We start from the raw sequence: 22,845 nt of genomic DNA, 5'->3' as shown, positions 1-22,845 counted from the left end.
AAAAAACCGCCGGAGTGGCCTTTTAAGGCTGGCCTGCAAAATGCGCACAAAAAACCGCCGGAGTGGCCTTTTAAGGCTAGCCTGCAAAAGGCGCGCAAAAACCGCAGGAGTTGCCTTTTAAGGCTAGTGTTCAAAATGCGCGCAATAACCGCCGGAGTCGCCTGTTAAGGCTAGCCTGCAAAATGCGCGCGAAAACCGCCGGAGTTGGCTTTTGAGGCTGGCCTGCAATGCGTGCAAAAAACTGCCGGAGTGGCCTTTTAAGGCTAGCCTGCAAAATGCGCTCAACCGCCGGAGTGGCGTTTTAAGGCTAGCCTGCAAAATGCGCGCAAAAACCGCAGGAGTTGCCTTTTAAGGCTAGCGTTCAAAATGCGCGCAATAACCGCCGGAGTCGCCTGTTAAGGCTAGCCTGCAAAATGCGCGCGAAAACCGCCGGAGTTGGCTTTTAAGGCTGGCCTGCAATGCGCGCAAAAAACTGCCGGAGTGGCCTTTTAGGGCTGGCCTGCAAAATGCGCGCAAAAAACCGCCGGAGTGGCCTTTTAAGGCTGGCCTGGAAAATGCGCACAAAAAACCGCCGGAGTGGAATTTTAAGCCTAGCCTGCAAAAGGCTTACAAAACGCCGAAGCAGCCTTTTGAGGCTAGCCTGCAAAATGCGCACAAATAACCGCCGGAGTGGGATTTTGAGGCTAGCCTGCAAAAGTACACCAGGCGGATTTTGGTTCTTCGCGGATAGATTTTCCATCGAGGGAAGGTGAGGTGACCGAAGGCCCATTTTCAAGCATTTCAGGTCAGAAGAGCCGAGCACCAGGTTTCGGGAAATCTTATACCATTAGAAAAACCGGTGGATATAAGGCGACACAGCAAATTGAACACTGCACATACCGAATGTGAGGCGGATGCTCTACAAGGCCACCACTTCTGTAAAAAGTGCTGCAATGGGATTTGCGGGAAAGGCGGATCTGGTCCCTCGCGGATAGATTCTCCATCGAGGGCAAGTGAGGTGACAAAAGGTCCAGTTCCAGACATTTAAGCCCAGCACCAGGCTAGGGAAAATTTTGTACCCATAAGAAAACCGGTGGATTAATTTACAAGGCGACACAGCAAATCGATAGCACATCCCGAATTCGAGGCGGATGCTCTACTACAAGGGTACCGATTCGGTAAAAAGTGCCACCATGGGCTTTGCTGCACAAGGCAGATTTCGGTGCCTCGAGGATAGATTCCCAGGTGAAAATTTGCTGTTGGGAATCTGCTGGTTTGTGGTGGTCCCAGCAGCAAACTTGCTGGTTTTGTTTTGGGGCTGCTGGTCCCAGCAGCAACATTGCTGGTTTTGGTCTTGGCTTGCTGGTCCCAGCAGCACCACTTGCTGGTTTTGTGTTGGGCCTGATGGTCCCAGCAGCAACATTGCTGGTTTTGGTCTTGGCTTGCTGGTCCCAGCAGCACCACTTGCTGGTTTTGTGTTGGGCCTGATGGTCCCAGCAACAACATTGCTGGTGCTGGTTTTGGTACGGGCCTGCTGGTCCCAGCAGCAACACTGGCTGGCTTTGCGCTGGGCAAATTGAGCCCAAAAAAACCCTTGCCAGCTTTCTACTGGGCCATAGTGAAAAATAAGTAATACAGGACAAGACTGCCAGTGGTAATTTCTCTCCGTATATCAAGCGCTAATGGTGTTACGAGCTCATTATAGTCATTATTATTAGTTCATAAATCCAGAAGCATAACCATAACAGCAAGCACACTGCTGTTTGCCATATGCTGGTTTGTGCCAAGTAACCACACCTTCAAGTAGCAAGAAAAAACAAAGCAAGCAATTCGAGTGTGCCTGATTCCACTCTCAATTACGTTTTACTAAACAGTGCAACCTTAGCACACAAAAAAACATTGGTGCATCTTTTACATGCAAAGAATGACAATTAGCCAGTTTTATGAAATGCATATGCTTTAATAAAATAGCAAGACTATTTGTTAGATATATCTGATACATGAAGGAAAAACACTACTGATACAACAGCCTGCTGCACTTGTGTTTGAAGAGTTCCACGCATGCTACATATTTAAAACACAAGAAGACAGCACAATAAGTAAAACTTTTTAGCACCTTTTCATTATGAGAGGAACCAAAGATCACAAATTTGCACCATACTTAAAGCTAGCTCAGTAGACTTGCACAGGCAAACACAGTTTCAAAGGCATTATTCTAGTGGCTCTCAGACTGTTTCAACAACTTCCTGGCTAACAGATGTTCAATTATTCATTCAAGATATGACTTAGTGTACAAGTTGGCTCTTTATCAACTTACAAATCAGAGCGACATAGCATTGAGAGACACACAAATATGCCTGTGTACTGAATTTAGGCAACAGGCACCTTGGAGCATATTTGCAGTTGCATTACGGTGTGTCCAATAGGAAAGATTGGAATTGTAAAGTGTGATGAGCTTTTCTGGGCTTGAGCCACCACCGCCCTTCCTGCCGACTCCTGGTCGTCCTGCCCTTCCATGGGAGCAATGGGAGCTGGCGTTCCGGAATTATATGCTGGCCTCTGGTGCCTCTACTCTGGGCGCGGACAGGCGGAAGGCCATCCTGCTGAATTGCATCGGACTGGAAGGTCAGTGCATTTTTATACATTGGCGCCGCCGTCGTCCACTCCAGCGCCTACAGCTGCTGCATCGCACTCCGGTGACGAGGCGCCGCGCCTTGACAAATTTGATGCGGCGATATCCATCCTGTCGGAGCATTACAAATCGTCCGTGAATGTAATCGCCGCACGTCATCGCTTTCGGCGTCAAGTTCAGGCTCCAGGAGAGACAACCGATGAGTACGTCGCTGTCCTTCGCAGCCTTGTCGGCGACTGCGGGTTTGGGACCATGGCGGACGATATGATCAGGGACCAGCTGGTGGAGAAGACGTCGAGTTGCCATCTGCGTGAGCGCCTACTCATGGAAGGCTCCTCCTTGACTCTGTCGCGCGCCGTGCTCCTTGCTCGACAGTGCGAGCAAGCTTCCCGTGAAGCCAGGGAATTGGCTGAGGAGGACGCTTCAGTACATCGTGTGGGATGCGAGCGCGGATCGAGACAAACACCACCTCAGGCCCATTGCTGCAAGTGCCAAAGTCAACCATCACAACCTGCTGCTGCAATACAAGAGCGCATGTGCTACCGTTGCGGTTCTACGGGCCACCTGGCGAACAACCCTGCATGCCGAGCCCGCAACCGCAAGTGTCGTCGGTGCGGCAAGATGGGCCATTTCGACTCTCTCTGCAAGTCGTCCGACCGTCCTGTTCAACTTCAGCACGTTGCAGATACTGCTGACACATCGTCGATGCCGGATGGCTCCAGCAGTGCATCTATTCTCAATGTTGAAAGTCAAAAAAACGGAATTTTCGCCTCGGTCCTGATTGAAGGCAAGTCCATCCGCTTCCTAATTGACACCGGCTCATCTGTGTCAATTATTTCTGAAGACCTATAACACCGATTCTTCGCTGCAATTTTCACGCTTAAACCAACTGCAGTTCAACTATTGGACTATTCTAAGTCTCGGATTATAGTTCAAGGCTGTTTTGTTGCCACAGCCAAGTTTAACGACCGTACCGCCTGCATCCTGTTGTACATTGTCTCGGGAGGCACAACGCTGCTGAGTCTGGATTCCATTGCAGCCCTACAAATGAAGATCAAAGGTGCATCGTTGGAATGTCTTTCCATGACGCCTGATACGCCTCTGTTACCTCCTGAGCTACGTCCACACTTCGAACATCTCTTCTCCAAGGAACTCGGAGTAGCTCGTGGCTACGTGCACAAAGTCAGAGTTCAGGATTCCGTTTCTCCTGTTGCTTGCAAGCTCCGACGGCGGCCGTTTGCCATTCGACAGCAAGTGTCCGAGGAACTCCAGAAGCTTGAAGCTCAAGACATCATTGAACGGGTCGACGCTTCCAAGTGGATTTCACTGATAGTCGTTGCTCGGAAAAAGGATGGCTCCATCCGAATGTGCGTCGATTTGCGTGAGCCGAACAAGGCTATTGTGGTCGACAGTTTTCCTTTGCCTCAAATGGAAGAACTTCTACATAGCTTGGCCGGGTCACAGCGTTTTTCGAAGTTGGACCTCGCCTCGGCTTACCATTAAGTACCACTTAGCCCTGAGAGTCGGGAATTGACCACATTCATTACCCATGATGGCCTCTTCCGCTTCAAACGAGTGTGTTTCGGGCCTTGCTTCGGCGCCTTCGGCTTTTCAGAAGATGATGCACTTAATTTTAAAAGGGTGCAAAGGTGTCCTCTTCTACATCGACGACATCATAGTCCATGGCACTACCCGACAGGAGCACCTGACCAACCTTCGTGCTGTTCTCGAGCGCCTGTCCCAAGCCGCACTCAAGCTCAACCACAAATGTGTCTTCGACGTTCCGAAGCTCACTTTCTTGGGGCACGTTGTCAGCAGTGAAGGACTGCTTCCGCTTTCTTCTGCCATCGAGGCGATTACAAAGGCTCCGACTCCATCTAACAAGTGAGTTTCGCTCCTTCCTTGGACTTGCGGGTTTCTACTCCAAGTTTATCCCGCATTACTCCGACGTCGTTGAGCCTATGCGCGCCCTACTTCGTGGAAGCGACTCAGCCTTCACTTGGACTGCTGCTGCGGATTCAAGCTTCAAACTACTGAAGTCTATGTTGACGTCATGTGACGTGTTGCATTTTTTTGACCCTGCCCTTCCCGTGGTCGTAACGACTGACGCTTCCGGATATGGCCTTGGGGCAGTGCTTCAGCAAGACAACGGCCATTTCCTGCAAACTGTTGCGTTTGCCTCCCGTACCTTGACGCCCCAAGAAAGAAAGTACTCTGTTGGTGAACGTGAGGCCCTAGCTTGCGTTTGGGCGTGTGAACGGTGGCACGTATATTTGTGGGGCCGGCCTTTTGTTCTACGCACCGACCACAGTGCACTTGTCACTTTGCTGTCGACGAAAGGAACGGGTCATCGACCGTTGCGAATTTCACGTTGGTCGGCTCGCCTGTTGTGCTACAACTACACTGCAGAGTAGCGCAAAGGCAATGACAACTCTGTTGCGGATGCTCTGTCTCGCCTTCCCTTACCGACCTCATCATGCAGTGAGCCCAGTGAGTTCGACGCCAGTGACGACGACTTCGTCTGCCTGCTATCGCCAACCGTGACTCTACAAGAGCTTCAAGAGGCAACCATCAGCGCCGCGACAGTTGCTCAAGCCATTCAGTTTACATCTGCGACATGGCCGGACAAGAAATCCCTACCGGAGAACCTCAGACCATACTAACTTCTGCGCTCGGAGCTGTCCGTCGTGCAGGGCGTCTTGTACCGAGATGACAGGCTCATCGTTCCCGAAAGTTTGCGACGACGCCTCATGGACATCGTGCACGAGTCACACCCCGGAATCAGCCGCACGAAAAGTCGACTGCGAGAGCTCTACTGGTGGCCGCGAATGGACGAGCACGTCGAAGAAATGGTACGGACATGCGTTGTGTGCCAGTCCTGTGACAAATCGGCTCGTCCGGTGGCAGCTCCTCTGCAACCTGTCGCCTTCCCAGAAAAACCTTGGGATAAGGTTGCCATTGATATCGTGGGGCCTTTCGATCAAGCTCCCAGTGGCTGCCGCTTCGCAATTACTCTCATGGACTATTATAGTAAGTGGCCAGAGGTTTTCTTCGCTGATGCCATCACAACTCAAACCGTTCAAGAATACCTGCTTGGCCTCTTTGCTCGTGAGGGTTACCCTCAAGAGATTGCCTCTGACCACGGACCTCAATTCTCATCGATGGCCATGCAAACTTTCCTCTGCGAACGAGGGATACGCCATTGCTACTCTTCAGTGTACCATCCCCAAGCTAATGGACTCGTGGAACGATTCAATCGGCTGCTTAAGTCCTATATTCAGCTGGCTCTGTGCGAGCGACGCGACCTACATACAGCGATTGTGGACTACCTCGGTGTCTACCGCTGTACGCCCCATGCCACGACAGGAATTGCACCAGCTGTCCTACTTCATGGCCGGTTGCCCCGCACAAGACTCAACGTCGTAGGACTGCCGGATCAGTCCTTCTCAATGGATCCGACAAAAGCGCTTAAGCTTTTGTGGCAGAGGCTTGAGGAGAAGCAAGCGCAGTACAAGCTTTATGCGGACCAGCGGAGTGGCGCCAAGTGTCGTGACTTTCAGATTGGCCAGTACGTGCGTGTTCGCAAACCAACTGTGCGAGGCTAGACATCCGCTAGACATTTTGTTTTTTTAAGTGCGGCGGAAATGTGATAAAGATGAAGTGTGGCAAGTGCACTGCACGCACTCGCGCGCACGGGAGTAGAGAAGACGACGAAGTAGGAGAATACAGCTCGGCTCGACCGTATGCTACGTGTACTGTTTCACTGCTAATTATCATTACTTACGATACAACATAAAGCAGTACCAAAGCTCACAACTGCTACAATAGCTGTCAAACAAAGATGTGCGAAACATGAGGAATGGAGTTGAACAGTGAAAGGTGAAAGGTATGCTTTAAGAAAGGTTAACACAAAAATTCGAGAACACCTTGAAAAAAGAATGCAATCACATAAAGGTGAATTGCGGACACAAAAAAACAGAACACTTTGCAAGAACAATAATATCACATAAAGATGAATTGCAAGAATGCACAAATGATTACAGTAACTGAACTTACAAAGAAACTTAGAGTCCAGTTAGCTAGCAGAGTGCACCTTCAGAGAATGTCTTATGAAAAATATGTTTTGATCATGCTCTATGTATGTACACGGAGTGACACTGGTCACCAATTCAACAAGGTTCTTTGAACCTGTTCTTTCACATTTCATTATATGCTTGGAATTGTGTACCAGTTGAGACGAAAATATCTCGGAGACCACAAAAATCTTCGCATGCCCACTGATATCCTTAAAAGACACAATGTGCTTCACCTTCAAGCACCTTCCTTCGTTTGTCACCAAGGCAGTGCAGTTGGTCTTGTTTGGCCTCGCATATTGCTCACTGTGGAACACGTGCCCAGACACTCTAGCTCGGTCATGCTCCACAACAGGCCCATTTATGTTGCCAACCTGGTTTTGAACAAAGTTGAGCAACAGCCCAGACACATCCCGTGGCCTGCTCAGAAGCAGAATGCCTCCAGTACATGCTGTGCCAGTATCAGACAAAAAGTGCTGAGTCCGAGGACTGGCTCGTGTTCTCAGACTTTTATAGTTACTGGCCAGCATGAGGCGTTCTACTATCTGCAGAGGCACACCTTTTGCTGATGTCACAAGTTCTTTCAGGTGGCCAATGTTAGACTCAAAGGTGAAACAAGAGTGCGCCCATAGAGGCCCTTGGTGTACCACACTCTTGGCAATGTGCAGCAGCTGGTGCACATTGTAAGTCATGTGCCTTTCTCCATACAAAAACTGTACATCTACAACAAATTTGACAAGGCAGGCAGTACTAGTCTCAACATCAGCACTACACACTGTTTCCTGCAAAAGAAGAGCAATGCTCTGTACAAGAAGTGAAAAATGCTTAAAATACTGCCTTGGCAGGATGCCTTCCAGACATGGCAAAGAAAAAAACAAAAGCCACTGTTGCCATTCTGAGGCCTTCCAGAACTTTCTGAGAGACAGCGAGCGGGGAAGCCGAGAAATGCAAAGATGTGGCCGTATGCTACAAAGGCGCTCATCTATTACAGACAGACAATTCGGAGCCCCAATATAATATGGCTCACCTACATTCGAAAGCCAGCTTTCCGTTAGCTGCCGTGATACACCTAAGAGAACACAATGCATGTAATCTGGAGAGAAACTCCAGATTACATCAAAGTATGGAAGATTGATTAAAGGCGTTGCGCCTTTCACTCCATGGATGATCTCTCCGGTTGACACAGCTCGGCGCATCTTTTTCTTTGTGCCCTCCATACTTCTGTCACGCACGACACAGTCGACTGGGTACTTGACAGTTCCTGTTTGGCACAGTAATATGCAAGAAGCAGAAAATAAGAAGTGGCACATACACAGCCTAATATGTCAGGCAACAATTTAGCAACACACACAAAAAAAGACTGCAATTGAAAACTTTCTGCGAAGTGTTAAAGGAAGCTATAGGTGTGAGCAGCTATAGCTGAACACTTACAATGAAGTGGGAAATGCCCCTAAATTAAGGCCTTCCAACCAAAGTAGGTGACCAATGCTCATGACTTCATAGCGAATCCCCTTGCAAGCTTGCCAGCCACTTGTAATATCACATAACAGGTAAGGGGATTAAACGTGACGCCATGACAATAGGTCAACGCAACTGGTTAGAAGGCTTCTTTTGAGTGGCATTTGCCACTTCATTCTTGAGCTGTATCTAACTATAGCTTGCAGGTTGGTATGTTTGTGCCCAACTATAAGTAAACAAATATGTGGTATGTGGCATCATCATCATCATCATCATGAATGACATAGCACAGTCATTCAAATGAACTAAAGATAGCCTTACTTACCATCAACAGTTTTCCCAGGATGCAAGCACCATGAGCAGCCATAATGTCCATTGAACTGTGTAAAGTGTTGCATTGCTGCTCTAGCAGGTGAATCTACGCAACAACTGAAGCAATAGACCTGTAATGCATGAACAGTACATCAGCTTTATGTGTAAACAGCTTAAAACAGTGATAAGTTACTACTAGGAATGAAAGCCAGTGTAACCTTTCGTTGAGTTTGAGAGGGCTTAATATTCTCAGCAAGTTAACAATTCATAAATTCATACCTACTATTTCTTTACAAAACGGGCCCTCTATGTGCTCCCACCAGGGTTTTATTCATCACAGATTGGCTGTTGACTAGAAAGTTGACAGATGTGCCATGAGTACTGTTCAGAAAAGCACGGTAGTACTAGCGAGACTACGGCAATGACTAAAGGTTGAGCTAAAAAAAATGACAGGAGAACGTAATTGGGCACACTAGCTAGCATCGAGTACAATGGCATTATCAGATATTAAAAATACATCCAGGTTCTCTTCCACAATGGCTGACATTTACTTTAAATGCACGATAGGAAATGCAGCACATATGTGTACATCTTTCATGCAGAGCGACACACTTGAGTGCATCTTGAATTAAAGAAACCGCTGTAACAGTTAATCATTACTTTCATTTATAATAAGTAAATTGCTTCAAATACCATATTTACCTTTGAAACTATGGGCTCAGTGGCACCTCTCCAAGTCACACCATTGGTACTCAGTTCTTCCATTTGTGTGACAAATGCGTTGAGGAAGAGAGTCATATCAGGATGCACCTGACCATACCACAAAGCGGACAACAGCACATTTTTTTGCCGCACACGTAGTGGAAGCTCGTTTACCGTCAACTGTATTGGCCAAATGGAATATTTCGAAGATTTAAAGACTGGGCTGCCATCGGCGTTGAAGGTAAGGCTCAGGTCATCTGAGGATAAGTTTTGCCTGAATTCCCTGTACATTGACCCGTCTGTAATGTCAGACATTTCGTCTGTGTCTAGTTGCCTCAGGTTGATCGTTTGGAGCCTATCATGAAGCATGTTGGCAACTGAAGCATCCGTGAGGAGTGATGACAGCTGTTGTCGAACAGGCAAAGTTATAAAAAAATGTCCGTCGAGCAACATTCGCCTGCCACTGTAGTGGCGTCCGCACATGGAGCAGTTTCCCTGCACACGATTTCTCCCAGCAAGATCCCCTGCAACTTCTGCGACAAGCTTCATGCACGGCGAGCAGTAAAAGTGGAACTTCGCCTTATCAATTCCAACTCCAACGCTTTTCTTAAAACGGTACTTCGTCGATGGAACATCATGTCTATCAAGAATATATAATATAAGTTTTTGAAGCGCTTCAATTGCCTTCCATGACAATCCATACTCAATGGCAAAATTCACAGTCAGTGCAAGCAAGTCCTCAACACTTAATTCACTACACTGCGTCTGATCTGCCGTCTCACGGTCTTCGCAAAAATCACGCGGTTGCGTGTGATCGCTTGATGATGTGGGAGTCTCCGCAGGACCATAATCGCCCCCATCATGACGGGTGGCCTGTGGTGATGTCTGCGCTGGTGAAGGTGACCGCGTAGGTCCTTGCTCTGGCAAAGGTGAGCGCGGAGATCCTTGTGCGGGCGATGGTGGCCGCGGAGATCCTCGCGCTGTTGATGTTGGGTGCGTGTCCCCTTGTACTGGCGACGATTGCCGCGTAGGTCCTTGAGCTGGAGACGGTGGGCGCGCAGACATCCGCAGATAATTTCTGGTGGAACACGGAAGGCCAGCATCGCTGCCTGGGTCAAGGTACTGCCGGTACCGCTTATTCCTGCGGCCCATTTTGTCAGCTCACTTTGACGATAACACCACGGCCGTCACAGCACTTGAACGTCGACAGAAGATCAGCCCTAGGCCTGTAACCTAAAGAAAGTGATTGCTGTTGCTGCTAGGATTTAGATATGTGGCTTTTTCTTTGGTACAGGCGGCCCTTACGAAAAAAGAAAGGAAAACTCTGCAAGTGTCCTGGCCTATTCGGCCCTAGAGTTGAAAAATTCACTGCATTGCCTAGTTGGATTGGATTGGATTGAAATGATAATGCCAATGTGGCTATCCCTCAGCAACTCATGGAGCGGATTCAGAAGTAAATGAGCACATTCAGTTACATAGACATGCTACTAAAATTTAATAAATAACTGTGCTAAAATTGTTTTATTTTATAACAATTCTGCAAAACTTGCTCGCTGATCGATTTTCTTTTTTTTTTTTCCGAAGTTGTTCGCGTCGATTCCCGGGGATAGCAACATTGGGTACTTGTGTACGTTTATCTTTTTCTTTCTGCCTTTCTTTGTCGAGTTCTCGGACGCATCTATTTTATCGTACTGCGGCAGCGCTAAGTTAAGCTACTGTGCTGTTAGCTATTACTGTGCTTTTAGCTTTTGCTAGTTAGCTACAGTGCTGATCTAGCTGCGACCGACCTGTGCTCTCGCTGCTCATCCGTGGTGCGCATCGCGCTGCATAGCCACGTACGATGTTTGCCGTCGTTCGATTTGTGCACGACTTGGACAAAAAGTTTCATGTGATTCCTGCAAAGGACATCACCAACTTTAACCCAGCACACAACACTGACTTCAATACGCGGGCTGTCTACACGGCGTTTTGGCGAGACCCGGTGGACGGTGAGGACAGTGGCTTTTACAGCGCCCAAGTCCTGATGCTAGGAGGTAAGTTTTGTGCACGTTAATTGCGTGAAGTTTTGCCACGCGAACTGGGTTAATTACTGTGTGTGTGTGTGTGTGTGTGTGTACATGTGTGTCTGAATTTCTTACTGCAGAGACAGAAAAAGAAATCGAGGACCGGATGGCGAAAAAAAGGCTTCCAATGCCAAAAATTCCGGACGCTGAAGAATCGTCAAGCGAGTCTTCTGAAGTGGTGGAAACACCAGCCCAAAAGAAGAAGGTATGCTTGCGTTGCAGTGTTATACCTTGTAGTTCATTCTGCATTGCTGTGAAATTTTACCTGTGATGTGTTGTGTATACTTGTGGTGACACAGTCTGTGCTTTTTTTCTCGTTCTTTAGAAGCAAAAGCGAATTGTGCTGGCCGCCAAAAAAGCGCAGTACGACGATATTTTAAAAAAAAACATAGAAAATGCCACAAAAAAAACGTTTGCAGCTCAAAGCCGTGACAGCCGCAAAGCGGTAAGTACGTCTGCTTAGCTATAAGCTGACTTATCAGACACCTTTATAAAGTTGCAGATTAAATCTATGAGCATGAACGATAATTGTTTATAGGCCAGGAAGAGGCGTGCCTCAACGGAGTCTTCTTCTGAAAGCGAAGATTCGCTTTGCTCTAAAAGCGAGCTTCGGGAGGCTCAAAGCCAGAAGAACTTCTGGAAGAAAAGGGCCAAGGAACTGGAAGCTGAAACATTATTCCTGAGAGAACAAGTTGCGAGCCTGCAGCGGTGCCTTGAGAAGAAGATTTTTCAGTGTACGATGCCTCGCATTGATTTTACTTTGACAATTTACTACTTCAGTGCTTTTCATTATTGTATTTTCAAAAATATGCAATTTATTTTAATGCAGTGGACGCAAAACTGGTTGGAGCTAACCAAGTGGATGGTAAGAGTGCAGCAGATTTGGTTCATTTTCAGCCTATATTAATGATTTTTCAGTCAGCTTATCATGGCCTTTCATGTAAATTGTGGGTAGCTCTACAGGGGCTTGGTTATGTTGAAAATCCACTGTTCTGTCTTCCGTTTCCCTTCTGTCATCTCCTTTGCACTGTGCGCAAGTACTTGCTGAGAATTTTTTTGCACTAATAAAAAGCTTGAAATGTTTTAATATTGTCACGACCAGAGGAGCCGTGAAGGTAGGCGTCGGGAAGAACCCAAGACTGGGAGCCTTCTTTTAAGTACAGAGCCAGGTTCCAGAACACAGAACAGCGCGCCTCGAGAGCCCACCGCCGCAGCGCATTAGGCGCTTGGCAATATATTCTGCTATTTCGAGGCTAAGTCTGCTCAATATTTTCGTTCCAGAACTTCCTTGCAGTCCCACGATTACATCTTTCGAGCAGACCCCAACTGTTTGTACACGTAAGTACCTTATGCTTGCTTGAGTCAGGAAAGCTAACATTTCAAATACATTAGGCTTATATTAACTGCAATCTGGTCTAACTGCAGAACCTACGGCCACCCCGATGCAGGAAGAAGAGCAGGCTGCATGCTGTAAGTTTTTCTTATCCTTTCCACCACACCACACGCAATTTCCGCCACAAAAAGTCACCTTTTATAATGACACAGTCCTATCAATTGCAGCGCCGCACCCAGCAGAATCGGTACAGCTGCCTCATTTACGTAAGTTTACTGCTTCATATAGCATTTCATGGTTCAACACCTCAAAGAACAAAGTTTCAAAAATCATTTTGAATTACAGCAGCAAGAGAGGACTTCACTTATCTGGACGATGGATCTGTGAGTGGCAGTACTTTTTGTTTCGACTTCTGCAGATCATGCCTAGTAGCGATAGCATCCTTGCGAATGAAGTGAATAGGTTATCATAAGCGTGCATTTTTCTTTCTTGTTCTCTCTTCCTTTTGTTATAGTTTTTATGGTCTCTCACTTTTTTTTACACAAGTTGTGTAAGGTGAACAGTACGCGCACTTTTTATTTTCAGCTGCATTGCATGTTGCATGGTGAAAGCTTGTTTGTCGTGTGGTTACTTTTGTCTTCATATTTTTGGGCTAAAGGCACAATGTAAACTGTGCACTATGTTATGTTTCTTCTCAGTTTCACCTGTCAAAAGGTGTAATCATCAGTGCAGCTGGGGCAGCCAAGATCCTTGCAAATAAGAAGGGCACATTGGTGTGCAAGGATACCGCCCATGCCATATGGGGTCCCGACATATTGGCAGTCCGCAGTGTGACGGGAGTCGTTGCCTCTACGAAGAAGGCTTTAGGTGAGGTGCCCAAGCAACCCCTCACTCCAGAGAAGATTGGGGTCATCGTAGGTATGTTTCAGTCGGAAGTTTTTTGAGCTAGTTCATCACAGTGTTTTCATCTTGGAAGGGCATACAACGATATAACATCTGCACATTGCATGCCATCAAAATAATCAAGCATAAGGAACTGTCAGAGAGAGTGAGGCCCTTTAATGAAATGCAGAGAATTGAGCCTGCGTGTAAACATCACTGGCATGCTACTCATTGTGGTGAGGAAATTGGAGAGAGAGATGAATGGAGAGAGAAGTGTAAAAGGTTAAAAGAAAAGAAAAAATTGGTCGTATTTTGACTGATGTGTAACAGCAAGTAGCGTTAGAGAATATTGAGTGATGAAGTGCACTGTCCTACAATAGGCTGACAAAGTTCACTGCGTGAAACGCGCACGAGGGTAACATAAAACAACTGTATAAACTGCACTGTACTGTATAAATAACTGTGCTTGCCTGAGAAACTTGTTTCGCACAGTGTAAAATGTCAAGGAGAGGGCTGAGTCGGGCTGGTTGGTTCATGTTGAATGGTACGGCAAAACAGCGCTGACGGACGGGACGGAAGAAGAGACAAACACAGCGCATGTGTTTGTCTCTTCTTCCGTCCCGTCCGTCAGCGCTGTTTTGCCGTACCTGTAAAATGTCACTGATATATCCATTATACAAATAGCTTGGCCTATCTAACAGTTGGCTAGTTCCTTAGTTGCTATAGCAAGTTTGGAGTTAGTGCACCACTACTGCAAGTACCTGCTGGATCCTGATGTGTCTCACCCCTCCTTCCTTTCATATGGTAGCTATCTCTGCCACATCTTATTAACAGTTGTAAAAACTTCTTTTGCAGCCACGGTCAAGCACTGGGGTCAACAAAAGGGCGTGGATGTTGACCCCGTCTTGAAAAATATGAATAGGATCCTCAGCGAAAAGATACAAGATGTCGTCAAGTCGAAGCGGAAGGACACTCATTGAAGCCATTTCCATGTGTAAGGAGATAGCGCCACCCAGCGGCGTTCGTGAGGAGAAGAAGACAAAGCACGAGGAGCGCGTGCGGAGGGGAACGGGGGCAGGTCGAAGAGGATTACGTGGCAGAGAAGAGAAGAGCGCGGTGGGCGACGGACGTGGACGAGTTCTGCTGGCTCCCCGAGTTCCGGGCTTGGGCCTTAGCCGCAGACGTCCGGCCCACCAGACCTGGACTTCCATCGTCGAGAGCCTCAACCACCAGGCTCAGGCGCTACTCTTCTCCGTCCATCCGTCAGCTGCTCCACACAGGCCGCTTCTGGCGCCTACGTGACTTTTCTGGGATACCAGACCTGGAAACCGTGCCGGGAGCACACGGACGCCGACGCTGCGGTAGCGTTGCATCAACATTGGAACGCCCAGAGACTCCCTGACTGCCCGACACCCAGCCAGTCCTCCCCGCTCGTTGCTCGAATAAGAGACAAGTAGTGTGACTTTCCTCTTTGACTTTCTTTTTTCTGCATTTTTCGTAAGCACTTTGTTCTGTTCCCCCGTGTGTTTTTCCCATGTGTTGCTGCCTTGCTCTCTTGTTCCTTTCCTTTTCTTCGCTCTCATACTGAAATTGGTTGCCTTTCCGATAAAAGCCGCCTCGTTTATTGTTTGTACTTTTGTGTTTGTTTAAAATAAGACCTGCAATCTCTCAGATCCTCACAAATTTGGCGTCCACGACAGGACGAGGTCGGTTTTTATTTATTTGCCTGTTGTGTTAATTTAGGAACAATATGAGCGCTTCAGATTTGGTTGCTTTAGGCGAGCGCATGGGCTTGTGCGGCGCGGAGTTACGAGCGTGGGTGGAGGACGAGCTTCGTAAGGCACGGGAAGAGAGCCGCTGAGCGTGAAGCTGCGAAGCAGAAGCTGGAGTTAGAGGCACGGAATTTGGAGTTAGAGGCACGGAATTTAGAGACGGAGCGTGAAGCTGCGAAGCAGAAATTGGATTTAGAGGCACGGAATTTAGAGACGGAGCGAGAGGCTGCGAAGGAACGCTTGGAGCTAGAGGCGCAGAACTTGCAGCTACAAATAAGGCTCAAGGAGGGTGGCGCAAATCCTCCGAGTGACCGTGGAGAGCGTAGCGTCTCATCGACCAGCTCCATTAACCCGCACAGCCTCATACCACAGTTCAATGAAGCGCGGGATGACCTCGATGCCTACTTAAAGAGGTTTGAGCATGTGGCCACGGGGCAGGGTTGGCCAAAAGAAAAGTGGGCAACGGCGTTGAGCTTGTGCCTTGGCGGCGAAGCACTTAGGGTCTTCGGTCGGCTCTCGCCTGAGGATTCCGTGGATTATGACAAAGCGAAGCTTGCCTTGCTTCAGAGGTTTAGGTTCACTGCGGAAAGGTACCGAGAGAAGTTTCGCCAGAGCAAGCCCCAGGATGGAGAAACGGCCTCGCAATATGCTGCCAGGTTGTTTAGCTTCTTTGACCGTTGGGTCGAGATGCGGGGAGAAGGCCGCACTTTTGATGTGGTTCGCGAGATGGTCGTGAGCGAGCAATTTCTGAACAACTGTCATTCTCGCTTAGCCCTTTTCTTACGTGAGCGGGAGGGCAAGACAGTTTCCAAGCTGGCGGAGGCTGCCGATCATTTTCTCGAAGCACAGCGGCAAAATAACTTGTTGTTCTTCAAAGAACAGGGGGAGCATACGATGAATAAAGCCAAGGACGAGGTTTCAGGTTCACAATCTCGCCTGCGGTGTTTTCTTTGCGAGAAGACTGGGCATAAGGCGGCGGATTGTCGGACGAAGCCGAAGCAATCGTATTGCACCTGGTGCCGCGAGGTAGGACATGATGCCCAGTCATGCAAAGCTAAGAGACCAGGAGATCGTGAGGAGTCCGCCTGTTGCATGATACCTCGATATTCACATCCCGATAACCCTGCAGAGGTAACGCACGTAGAGGGCCAGTTGGGGGAGATGGTCTGTCCTTCCAACCCGGTGGAAACTGCTATGCCCGTGGCGCACGGTGAGGTGTTCGGCCAGCCTGGTTCGGTATTACGGGATACGGGCAGCACCGGCATTGTTGTGCGTGAGTCCCTTGTACCGGCAGCGGCACTTACAGGGAAGCAGGCTACATTATTCTTGGCCAATGGGACCCGTGTAGAAGTTCCGGAAGCGGAGGTGGTGATTTCCTCACCGTACTTTTCGGGTACGGCCATCGCGCGGTGCTTGTCTACACCCCTATACGACATCATAATAGGCAATGTCCCTGGCGCTAAACCTCCATTCTCGGTTGACCCGCCAGTTCTAACTGATCAGGCAGTTTCCCTTGCCATGACGGGTGTGGTCGATGTTCCTTCCCTTATGGTGACAGAAAAGGTTTCAGAGAGTAGTAAAAGCCCCACTCTGAACACACTCCACTTGTCACGGCCGGAGTTCGCCTGAAGCAGGAAGAAGACCCGACTTTAGAGGTGTGTCGCAGGAAGTTGGGGCAAATATTTTGTGGCAAGGGACAGACCGCCCACTCTTTTGATACAGATGAAGGTGTTCTCTTCCGGACATACCAAGTGTGTCCCGGCCGAGTCGTTGAGCAAGCGGTGGTACCGAAGGGCTTACGCACGCAAGTCCTTAAGTTGGCGCATAAGAATGCATTATCCGGCCATCAAGGAATACGGAAAACAATAGCAAGGGTGCTCAGTGAGTTTTACTGGCCCGGTGTACAGGCTGACATCAAGAGTTATGTCAGATCGTGTGATATGTGTCAACAGACTGTGTCGAAGGCAAGGGAGAACAGAGTGAATAACATCGTAGGACAGGAACATGTAAAATCATGGTGGAGACCGAGGTCGGTTTGGAGAAAACGGTTTCACAAAAGAAAACGGAAGTATTAGCTGAAAGAGTTCTCGCGAGGGTGAAGTGGTTTGATGTGAAGAATAGAATACGGAAGAATGTAGCCCACACCTGTTCTTGTTGGCATTGTCTGTGTTTGTTCATGTTTGTTTTTGGGGGTTGGCTACTTACTTTTGATGCTTTCCGTGTTTCTTCGCCCTCTATGGACGCTTCACGTTGACTTTCCATGTGCTCTCTGTGCTGTGTGTGCGAATGTCTGTGAACGCTTCGAACATTGACGACCGTCGTATTGTGTGTGGTGTGTAGTGTGCGCGCTGTGGTGCGGTGTTCTGTGTTGCGATCGTCGAACACGTCTGGTGTCGCTCTCCTGAAGTTGAGTTCTTTCCCTTGGAAAAAACTTCCGAAGAGGGGGCCTTCTGTAAGGAGATAGCGCCACCCAGCGGCGTTCGTGAGGAGAAGAAGACAAAGCACGAGGAGCGCGTGCGGAGGGGAATGCGGGGCAGGTCGAAGAGGATTACGTGGCAGAGAAGAGAAGAGCGCGGTGGGCGACGGACGTGGGCGAGTTCTGCTGGCTCCCTGAGTTCCGGGCTTGGGCCTTAGCCGCAGACGTCCAGGCCACCAGACCTGGACTTCCATCGTCGAGAGCCTCAACCACCAGGCTCAGGCGCTACTCTTCTCCGTCCATCCGTCAGCTGCTCCACACAGGCCGCTTCTGGCGCCTACGTGACTTTTCTGGGATACCAGACCTGGAAACCGTGCCGGGAGCACACGGACACCGACGCTGCGGTAGCGTTGCATCAACATTGGAACGCCCAGAGACTCCCTGACTGCCCGACACCCAGCCAGTCCTCCCCGCTCGTTGCTCGAATAAGAGACAAGTAGTGTGACTTTCCTCTTTGACTTTTTTCTGCATTTTTCGTAAGCACTTTGTTCTGTTCCCCCGTGTGTTTTTCCCGTGTGTTGCTGCCTTGCTCTCTTGTTCCTTTCCTTTTCTTCGCTCTCATACTGAAATTGGTTGCCTTTCCGATAAAAGCCGCCTCGTTTATTGTTTGTACTTTTGTGTTTGTTTAAAATAAGACCTGCAATCTCTCAGATCCTCACACCATGACAGAATAAACATATCCACATCTACGAGACGAGTCGATGCTTTTGCCCAGTCCTGCTGCTGAGAGCGTGCAATGCATTAATCCCAGCAACGACTGCTGGTCCCAGCAACGACTGCTGGTCCCAGCAACGACTGCTGGTCCCAGCAACGCCTGCTGGTCCCAGCAACGCCTGCTGGTCCCAGCAACGCCTGCTGGTCCCAGCAACGCCTGCTGGTCCCAGCAACGCCTGCTGGTCCCAGCAACGCCTGCTGGTCCCAACAGCTGCTGGGAATCTGCCAAAATCCCAGCAGTGTTGGGACCAGCAGATATCCCAGTAGAAAATTTTCACCTGGGTTTTCCATCGAGGGAAGATGAGTGACCGAAGGCCCATTTCCAAGCATTTTAAACCAGAAGAGCCGAGCACTAGGCTGGGAGAAATCTTGTGCCTATTAGAAAACCGGTGGGTACCATGTGACTCAGCATATTGAACCGAGCACTTCCCGAATGCGAGGCGGATGCTCTATCACAAGCCATCGGTTCGGAAAAAATAGCGGCAATGGGCATTGCCACAGAAGGCGTATTTTGGTGTCTCGCGGTTATATTTTCCTTCGAAGGCGGGTGAGTGACCAAAGGTCCATCTCCAAGCATTTCAGCCCAGAGAGCCGAGCACCAGGCTGGGGGAAATCTTGTACCCTTTAGAAAACTGGTGGATACAAGGCGACACAGCAAATTGAACACAGCACATCCCGAATGCGAGGCGGATGCATGCACAATCACAAGTCACCGGTTCGGTAACAATAGGGACGATGGGCTTTGCCGCACAAGGCGGATTTTGGTCCCTCGCGGTTAGATTTTCCATCGAGGGAAGGTTATAGTGACCAAAAGCTCATTTCCAAGCATTTCAGCCCAGAGAGCCGAGCACCAGGCTGGGGGAAATCTTGTACCCTTTAGAAAACTAGTGGATACAAGGCGACACAGCAAATTGAACACAGCACATCCCGAATGCGAGGCGGATGTCGATCACAAGGCAACCGCTTCGGTAAAAAGTGCCACAGTGGTATTGACGGGAAAGGCGGATTTCGGTCTCTCGCGAATAGAGCTACCTTCGAGAAAGGATACTGATGTGATGTCGAAATTCAGACTGTACTTGCACGGCAGGATTTTGAAATTGCTGACTGGCCCTCACGCGCTGTGCTGGCTCGCCCACTTGAAGTACCGGTCTGACCGTCTCGCTCGATAGAGCTGACGGCCCCAAGAGCCTGTCAGGAGCCCCTGTAGATGCACGCCACAAGACGACGCGACAACGCCTTCCTATCACCAGAACTTTTGCACAGCAGCACCGCTCGGACCCTGAGATTCAACAGCCTATCGAATGCTCAGAAGGTAAGCTTCTTCACCCCCAGCTCGTACAGAATGATGTTTTCGTGAAGAACTTCGCGTCGAATAAAACAGCTTACTTCCTTGTTGCGCCTGCAAGACTTCGAGAAAAAGTTCTACATCATTCACACGACCAGCCGACAGCTGGATATCTTGGGTTTTCTCGCACCCTCCGCAGCATTCAAGACAAGTGCTTCCGGCCGCGGCTAGCTGCCAATGTCGGACGCTATGTGAAAACCTGCCGAGACTGTCAGAAGTGGAATACGCCTGCCACCCGACCAGCACTTCCTGAACCTAATCTCCGTCAAAACCCTTCTATAGTAGTATACAACCTAAAAAAACAGCAGTTGCCAACATTGGGCCGCGGTCCGCGGCATCCTGTATTACTCCGCTGCCCAATCGCAACAGTAAACGAAATCAGCTGTTTAATATTTGACCATATCAAACAATCGGTGTACTAAAATTCTAGAGGTAATGATTTTTTTCTTGTGATAAGCTGCTTATGTAGGCAACAAGAAACGTTTAAGCACCGGACTACTTTTTCGTCGTGGAGGAATTCTGTGTGCGGAGGCTCAATGTGGGCGGAGCTTCACTGCAGACTTAAGTTGTATCCGGCTATAGCAAATAGGCATGGACCTGCTTGGCTCGGTCCTGTAGTCATCTGTAAACAAGTGGATCATCGTAGCGACCAAATACCTGACCGCTACGTCGAGGCAAAAGCCCTGCCAAAAGGAACAGCAGCAGAAGTCGCAAAATTGTTCGTGGAATGCTTCCTTCTGCAACACAGTCCACGAAACAAAAACGTCTTAGAAACGTCCTGAAACAGCTCGAAATGGCGGCACATGCACAAGGTTGTTTAACTAGGCAAGTTGGAGAGGATCCATGTTTGGAAAACAACCAGCGCGAAAGAAGAACGGGACGGAAGCAAGGGAACATGGTCAAGCCCTTGTCCATGTTCCCTCGCTTCCGCCCCGTTTTTCTTTCACACTGGTTTTTCCCAAACAGGCTTCAGATGTCTTGCGTTAAATCGAAACGCCTCATAGACTTCGGCGGCAGGAAATTTTTCAGGAACTTCTCTAAGACGTCAGCAAGAAGACATTTCTTGGTCTGGCTTAGGTTTGGTTTATTGGAATTTAACGTTCCAAAGCAACTCAAGCTATGAGGGACGCCGTAGTGAAGGGCTCCGGAACCCTGCCGCGGCGGCCGAATTTCGATGGAGGCGAAATTCCAAAGGCCCGTGTACTGTGCGATGTCAGTGCACGTTACAGAACTCCAAGTGGTCGAAATTTCCGGAGCCCTTCACTACGGCGTTCCTCATAGCCTGAGTTGCTTTAGGACGTTAAACTCCAATAAACCAAACCAAGAATTGTCTTCTTGCAGACATCTTAGAGAAGTTTCTGAAAAATTTCCTGCCGCCGAAGTCTATGAGGGGTTTCGATTTAACGCAAGACATGTGAAGCCTGTTTGGAAAAAACCAGCGTAAAAGAAAAACGGGGCGGAAGCAAGGGAACACAGACAAGGGCTTGACCATGTTCCCTTGCTTCCGTCTCGTTCTTCGCTCGAGCTGGTTGTTTTCCAAACATGGATCCTCTTCAACTTGCCTAGTTAAGCAACCTTGTACATGTGAAGCCATTTCGAGCTGTTTCAGGACGTTTCTAAGACGTTTTTTGTTTCGTGTACTGTGTTGCAGAAGGAAGCATCTCTTGATAAAGGCTTCTAAAACGTCTCTCGTTAACAAGAGGCGCCTATATGTTCAGGCAGTTGGCAGAAAGCTGCCGCTGTGGATTAACGATGATGTTCGAAACTTAATTACCGGCCCTGCGACGGGGACAGGGAACAAGAAGAGACGGGAGAACAAGCGTTTCTAACAGCTGACAACGTTTTCAATGTTGTCATGTTTTATTACAACCGATCAATAAAACAGAAAATACGGCACAAACTATTAGATGGCTCTGCGTTACTCCGATGTTTGCACTTGACATTTTGAAGAGCAGGCGCACCGGGGCAAAGACCGCGGTTTGTACTCAAACCCCGAAAGCGCGTTTTGTCCTAAGCGGTCCGAACTCACGTTGATCACGGTCCACATTGAGTACGGCTAGCGCACTGTACTCCTAAGGCTGCACTTGCGCGAGTGGTGAAATTCGTTTCCTGTTGCGAACGCCTCTTTATTCCGGCTCGGCTGGCCGCGGCGGCAGCGCGCAGTGCTGGCCAGGCGCAGGCGCCGCCTTCCTCCATGCCGCCGTCGCCCAGTTGGAGCGGTCCGCTTGCGCGCATTTTTCAATGCGTCCTGCACGCCACATCCTACTGCTCGGCGCCGCCCAGCATGATTTTAACCGTTTCAAACAACAGTAAATCTTTCTGCGGGCAGTAAGTACTTAGTTTTATATAAAAATATGAGATGCAGTTTATTGATTGCCTTATAAGGCTTTGTTTGTTTGTCAATATTAAAACTTTTGTATCTCATTTGGCCATTTAGCGTTGCAGTCGCTATCAGTTGCTTGCTACGCGCGCAAACTAATGCACTTACGTGTCTATGGGCTCGTTCTATGTGCTCTTGGTTTCGCGATCGTTAGCGCTTCAGGCTGCTGCTTGCAGTTTGCCCGCGATATCTTTTACTACCAGCGCTGCGCTGAAATGTGAAACTCATTTTTCGCAAAAGTAAGTCACCTTCCATTTCTCTTGTGTAGTCAAAGCATCAACCCAATTACTGCGGCTTAGCCGCTAATGCGCCTGAGTGAACCGTCGGCTAGTGCGTCACTCCTTTGATTTGCAAATCACAAAGCAGCATCAGGTAGTGTTATACATATCAAGGTGTAACGTTGGGTGTATTAAAACAGTGCGTTTACATGTGTTTGAGCTTTCTTTCAACGGGTAAAAGTCGTCCTCACATATTTAGCGTCCTCTATCCAGCAAACCACAAACCTCCCAGATATGTACGCATTGAGTCTAGACGTCTACGTACCGAGGTAAAATCTCTGAGACGTCATATTTACCAAACTTTTTTCGTGGAAAAGCTGGAGACGTACCCACAACATTATATCTACCTTAACTTAGACTCCTCGTAGATATTGCTTGTGACGTCCTGGGAATGTAAGTGAGATAAATTTAAGAACTCCACATTTTTCATTCATTTGATATTTTAT

General features: G+C 48.6%; 2 protein-coding genes across 3 annotated transcripts; one reads left to right on the top strand and one right to left on the bottom strand.

Annotated features, from left to right (window-relative positions):
* Positions 1-1,918: 1,918 nt before the first annotated feature.
* Positions 1,919-12,399, bottom strand: LOC149344632 (uncharacterized). 2 transcript variants are annotated; one of them, XM_089546313.1, is made up of 3 exons: positions 9,157-12,399; positions 8,468-8,585; positions 1,919-7,945 (listed from the first exon to the last, which is right to left on the bottom strand). In XM_089546313.1, exons 1-3 carry the CDS (start codon positions 10,306-10,308, stop codon positions 6,687-6,689), a joined length of 2,529 nt encoding a protein of 842 aa, XP_089402439.1. In that variant the 5' UTR covers positions 10,309-12,399; the 3' UTR covers positions 1,919-6,686. The 2 variants fall into 2 exon arrangements, with proteins under 2 accessions (XP_089402439.1, XP_089402440.1); XM_089546314.1 differs by lacking the exon at positions 9,157-12,399 and having other exon boundaries at positions 8,468-9,075.
* LOC149344631 (uncharacterized) lies at positions 10,596-18,371 on the top strand. Its single transcript, XM_089546315.1, has 11 exons — positions 10,596-11,189; positions 11,300-11,424; positions 11,545-11,664; positions 11,758-11,953; positions 12,049-12,084; positions 12,501-12,557; positions 12,645-12,689; positions 12,780-12,818; positions 12,898-12,935; positions 13,251-13,470; positions 14,290-18,371. Exons 1-11 carry the CDS (start codon positions 10,997-10,999, stop codon positions 14,412-14,414), a joined length of 1,194 nt encoding a protein of 397 aa, XP_089402441.1. The 5' UTR covers positions 10,596-10,996; the 3' UTR covers positions 14,415-18,371.
* The last annotated feature ends 4,474 nt before the right edge of the window (positions 18,372-22,845 follow it).

The sequence above is a fragment of the Amblyomma mixtum genome, chromosome 5 (assembly GCF_055824585.1).
Source record: "Amblyomma mixtum isolate Tamu chromosome 5, ASM5582458v1, whole genome shotgun sequence".
Taxonomy (NCBI): Eukaryota; Metazoa; Arthropoda; class Arachnida; order Ixodida; family Ixodidae; genus Amblyomma; species Amblyomma mixtum.
Note: the sequence above shows the minus strand (reverse complement) of the source record. Positions and strands in the feature narration are given on the sequence as shown.

What these genes read in the sequence shown, in the direction of transcription:
- LOC149344632 (XM_089546313.1), bottom strand. Translation starts at nt 10,308, where the DNA reads ATGGGCCGCAGGAATAAGCGGTACCGGCAGTACCTTGACCCAGGCAGC. An exon ending in CTGAGCCCATAGTTTCAAAG is followed by an intron (nt 8,586 to 9,156) that starts GTAAATATGGTA and finishes CATGCATTACAG; the next exon opens with GTCTATTGCTTCAGTTGTTG. An exon ending in TCCTGGGAAAACTGTTGATG is followed by an intron (nt 7,946 to 8,467) that starts GTAAGTAAGGCT and finishes TGTGCCAAACAG; the next exon opens with GAACTGTCAAGTACCCAGTC.
- LOC149344631 (XM_089546315.1), top strand. Translation starts at nt 10,997, where the DNA reads ATGTTTGCCGTCGTTCGATTTGTGCACGACTTGGACAAAAAGTTTCAT. An exon ending in GGTACAGCTGCCTCATTTAC is followed by an intron (nt 12,819 to 12,897) that starts GTAAGTTTACTG and finishes TTTGAATTACAG; the next exon opens with CAGCAAGAGAGGACTTCACT. An exon ending in CTTATCTGGACGATGGATCT is followed by an intron (nt 12,936 to 13,250) that starts GTGAGTGGCAGT and finishes GTTTCTTCTCAG; the next exon opens with TTTCACCTGTCAAAAGGTGT.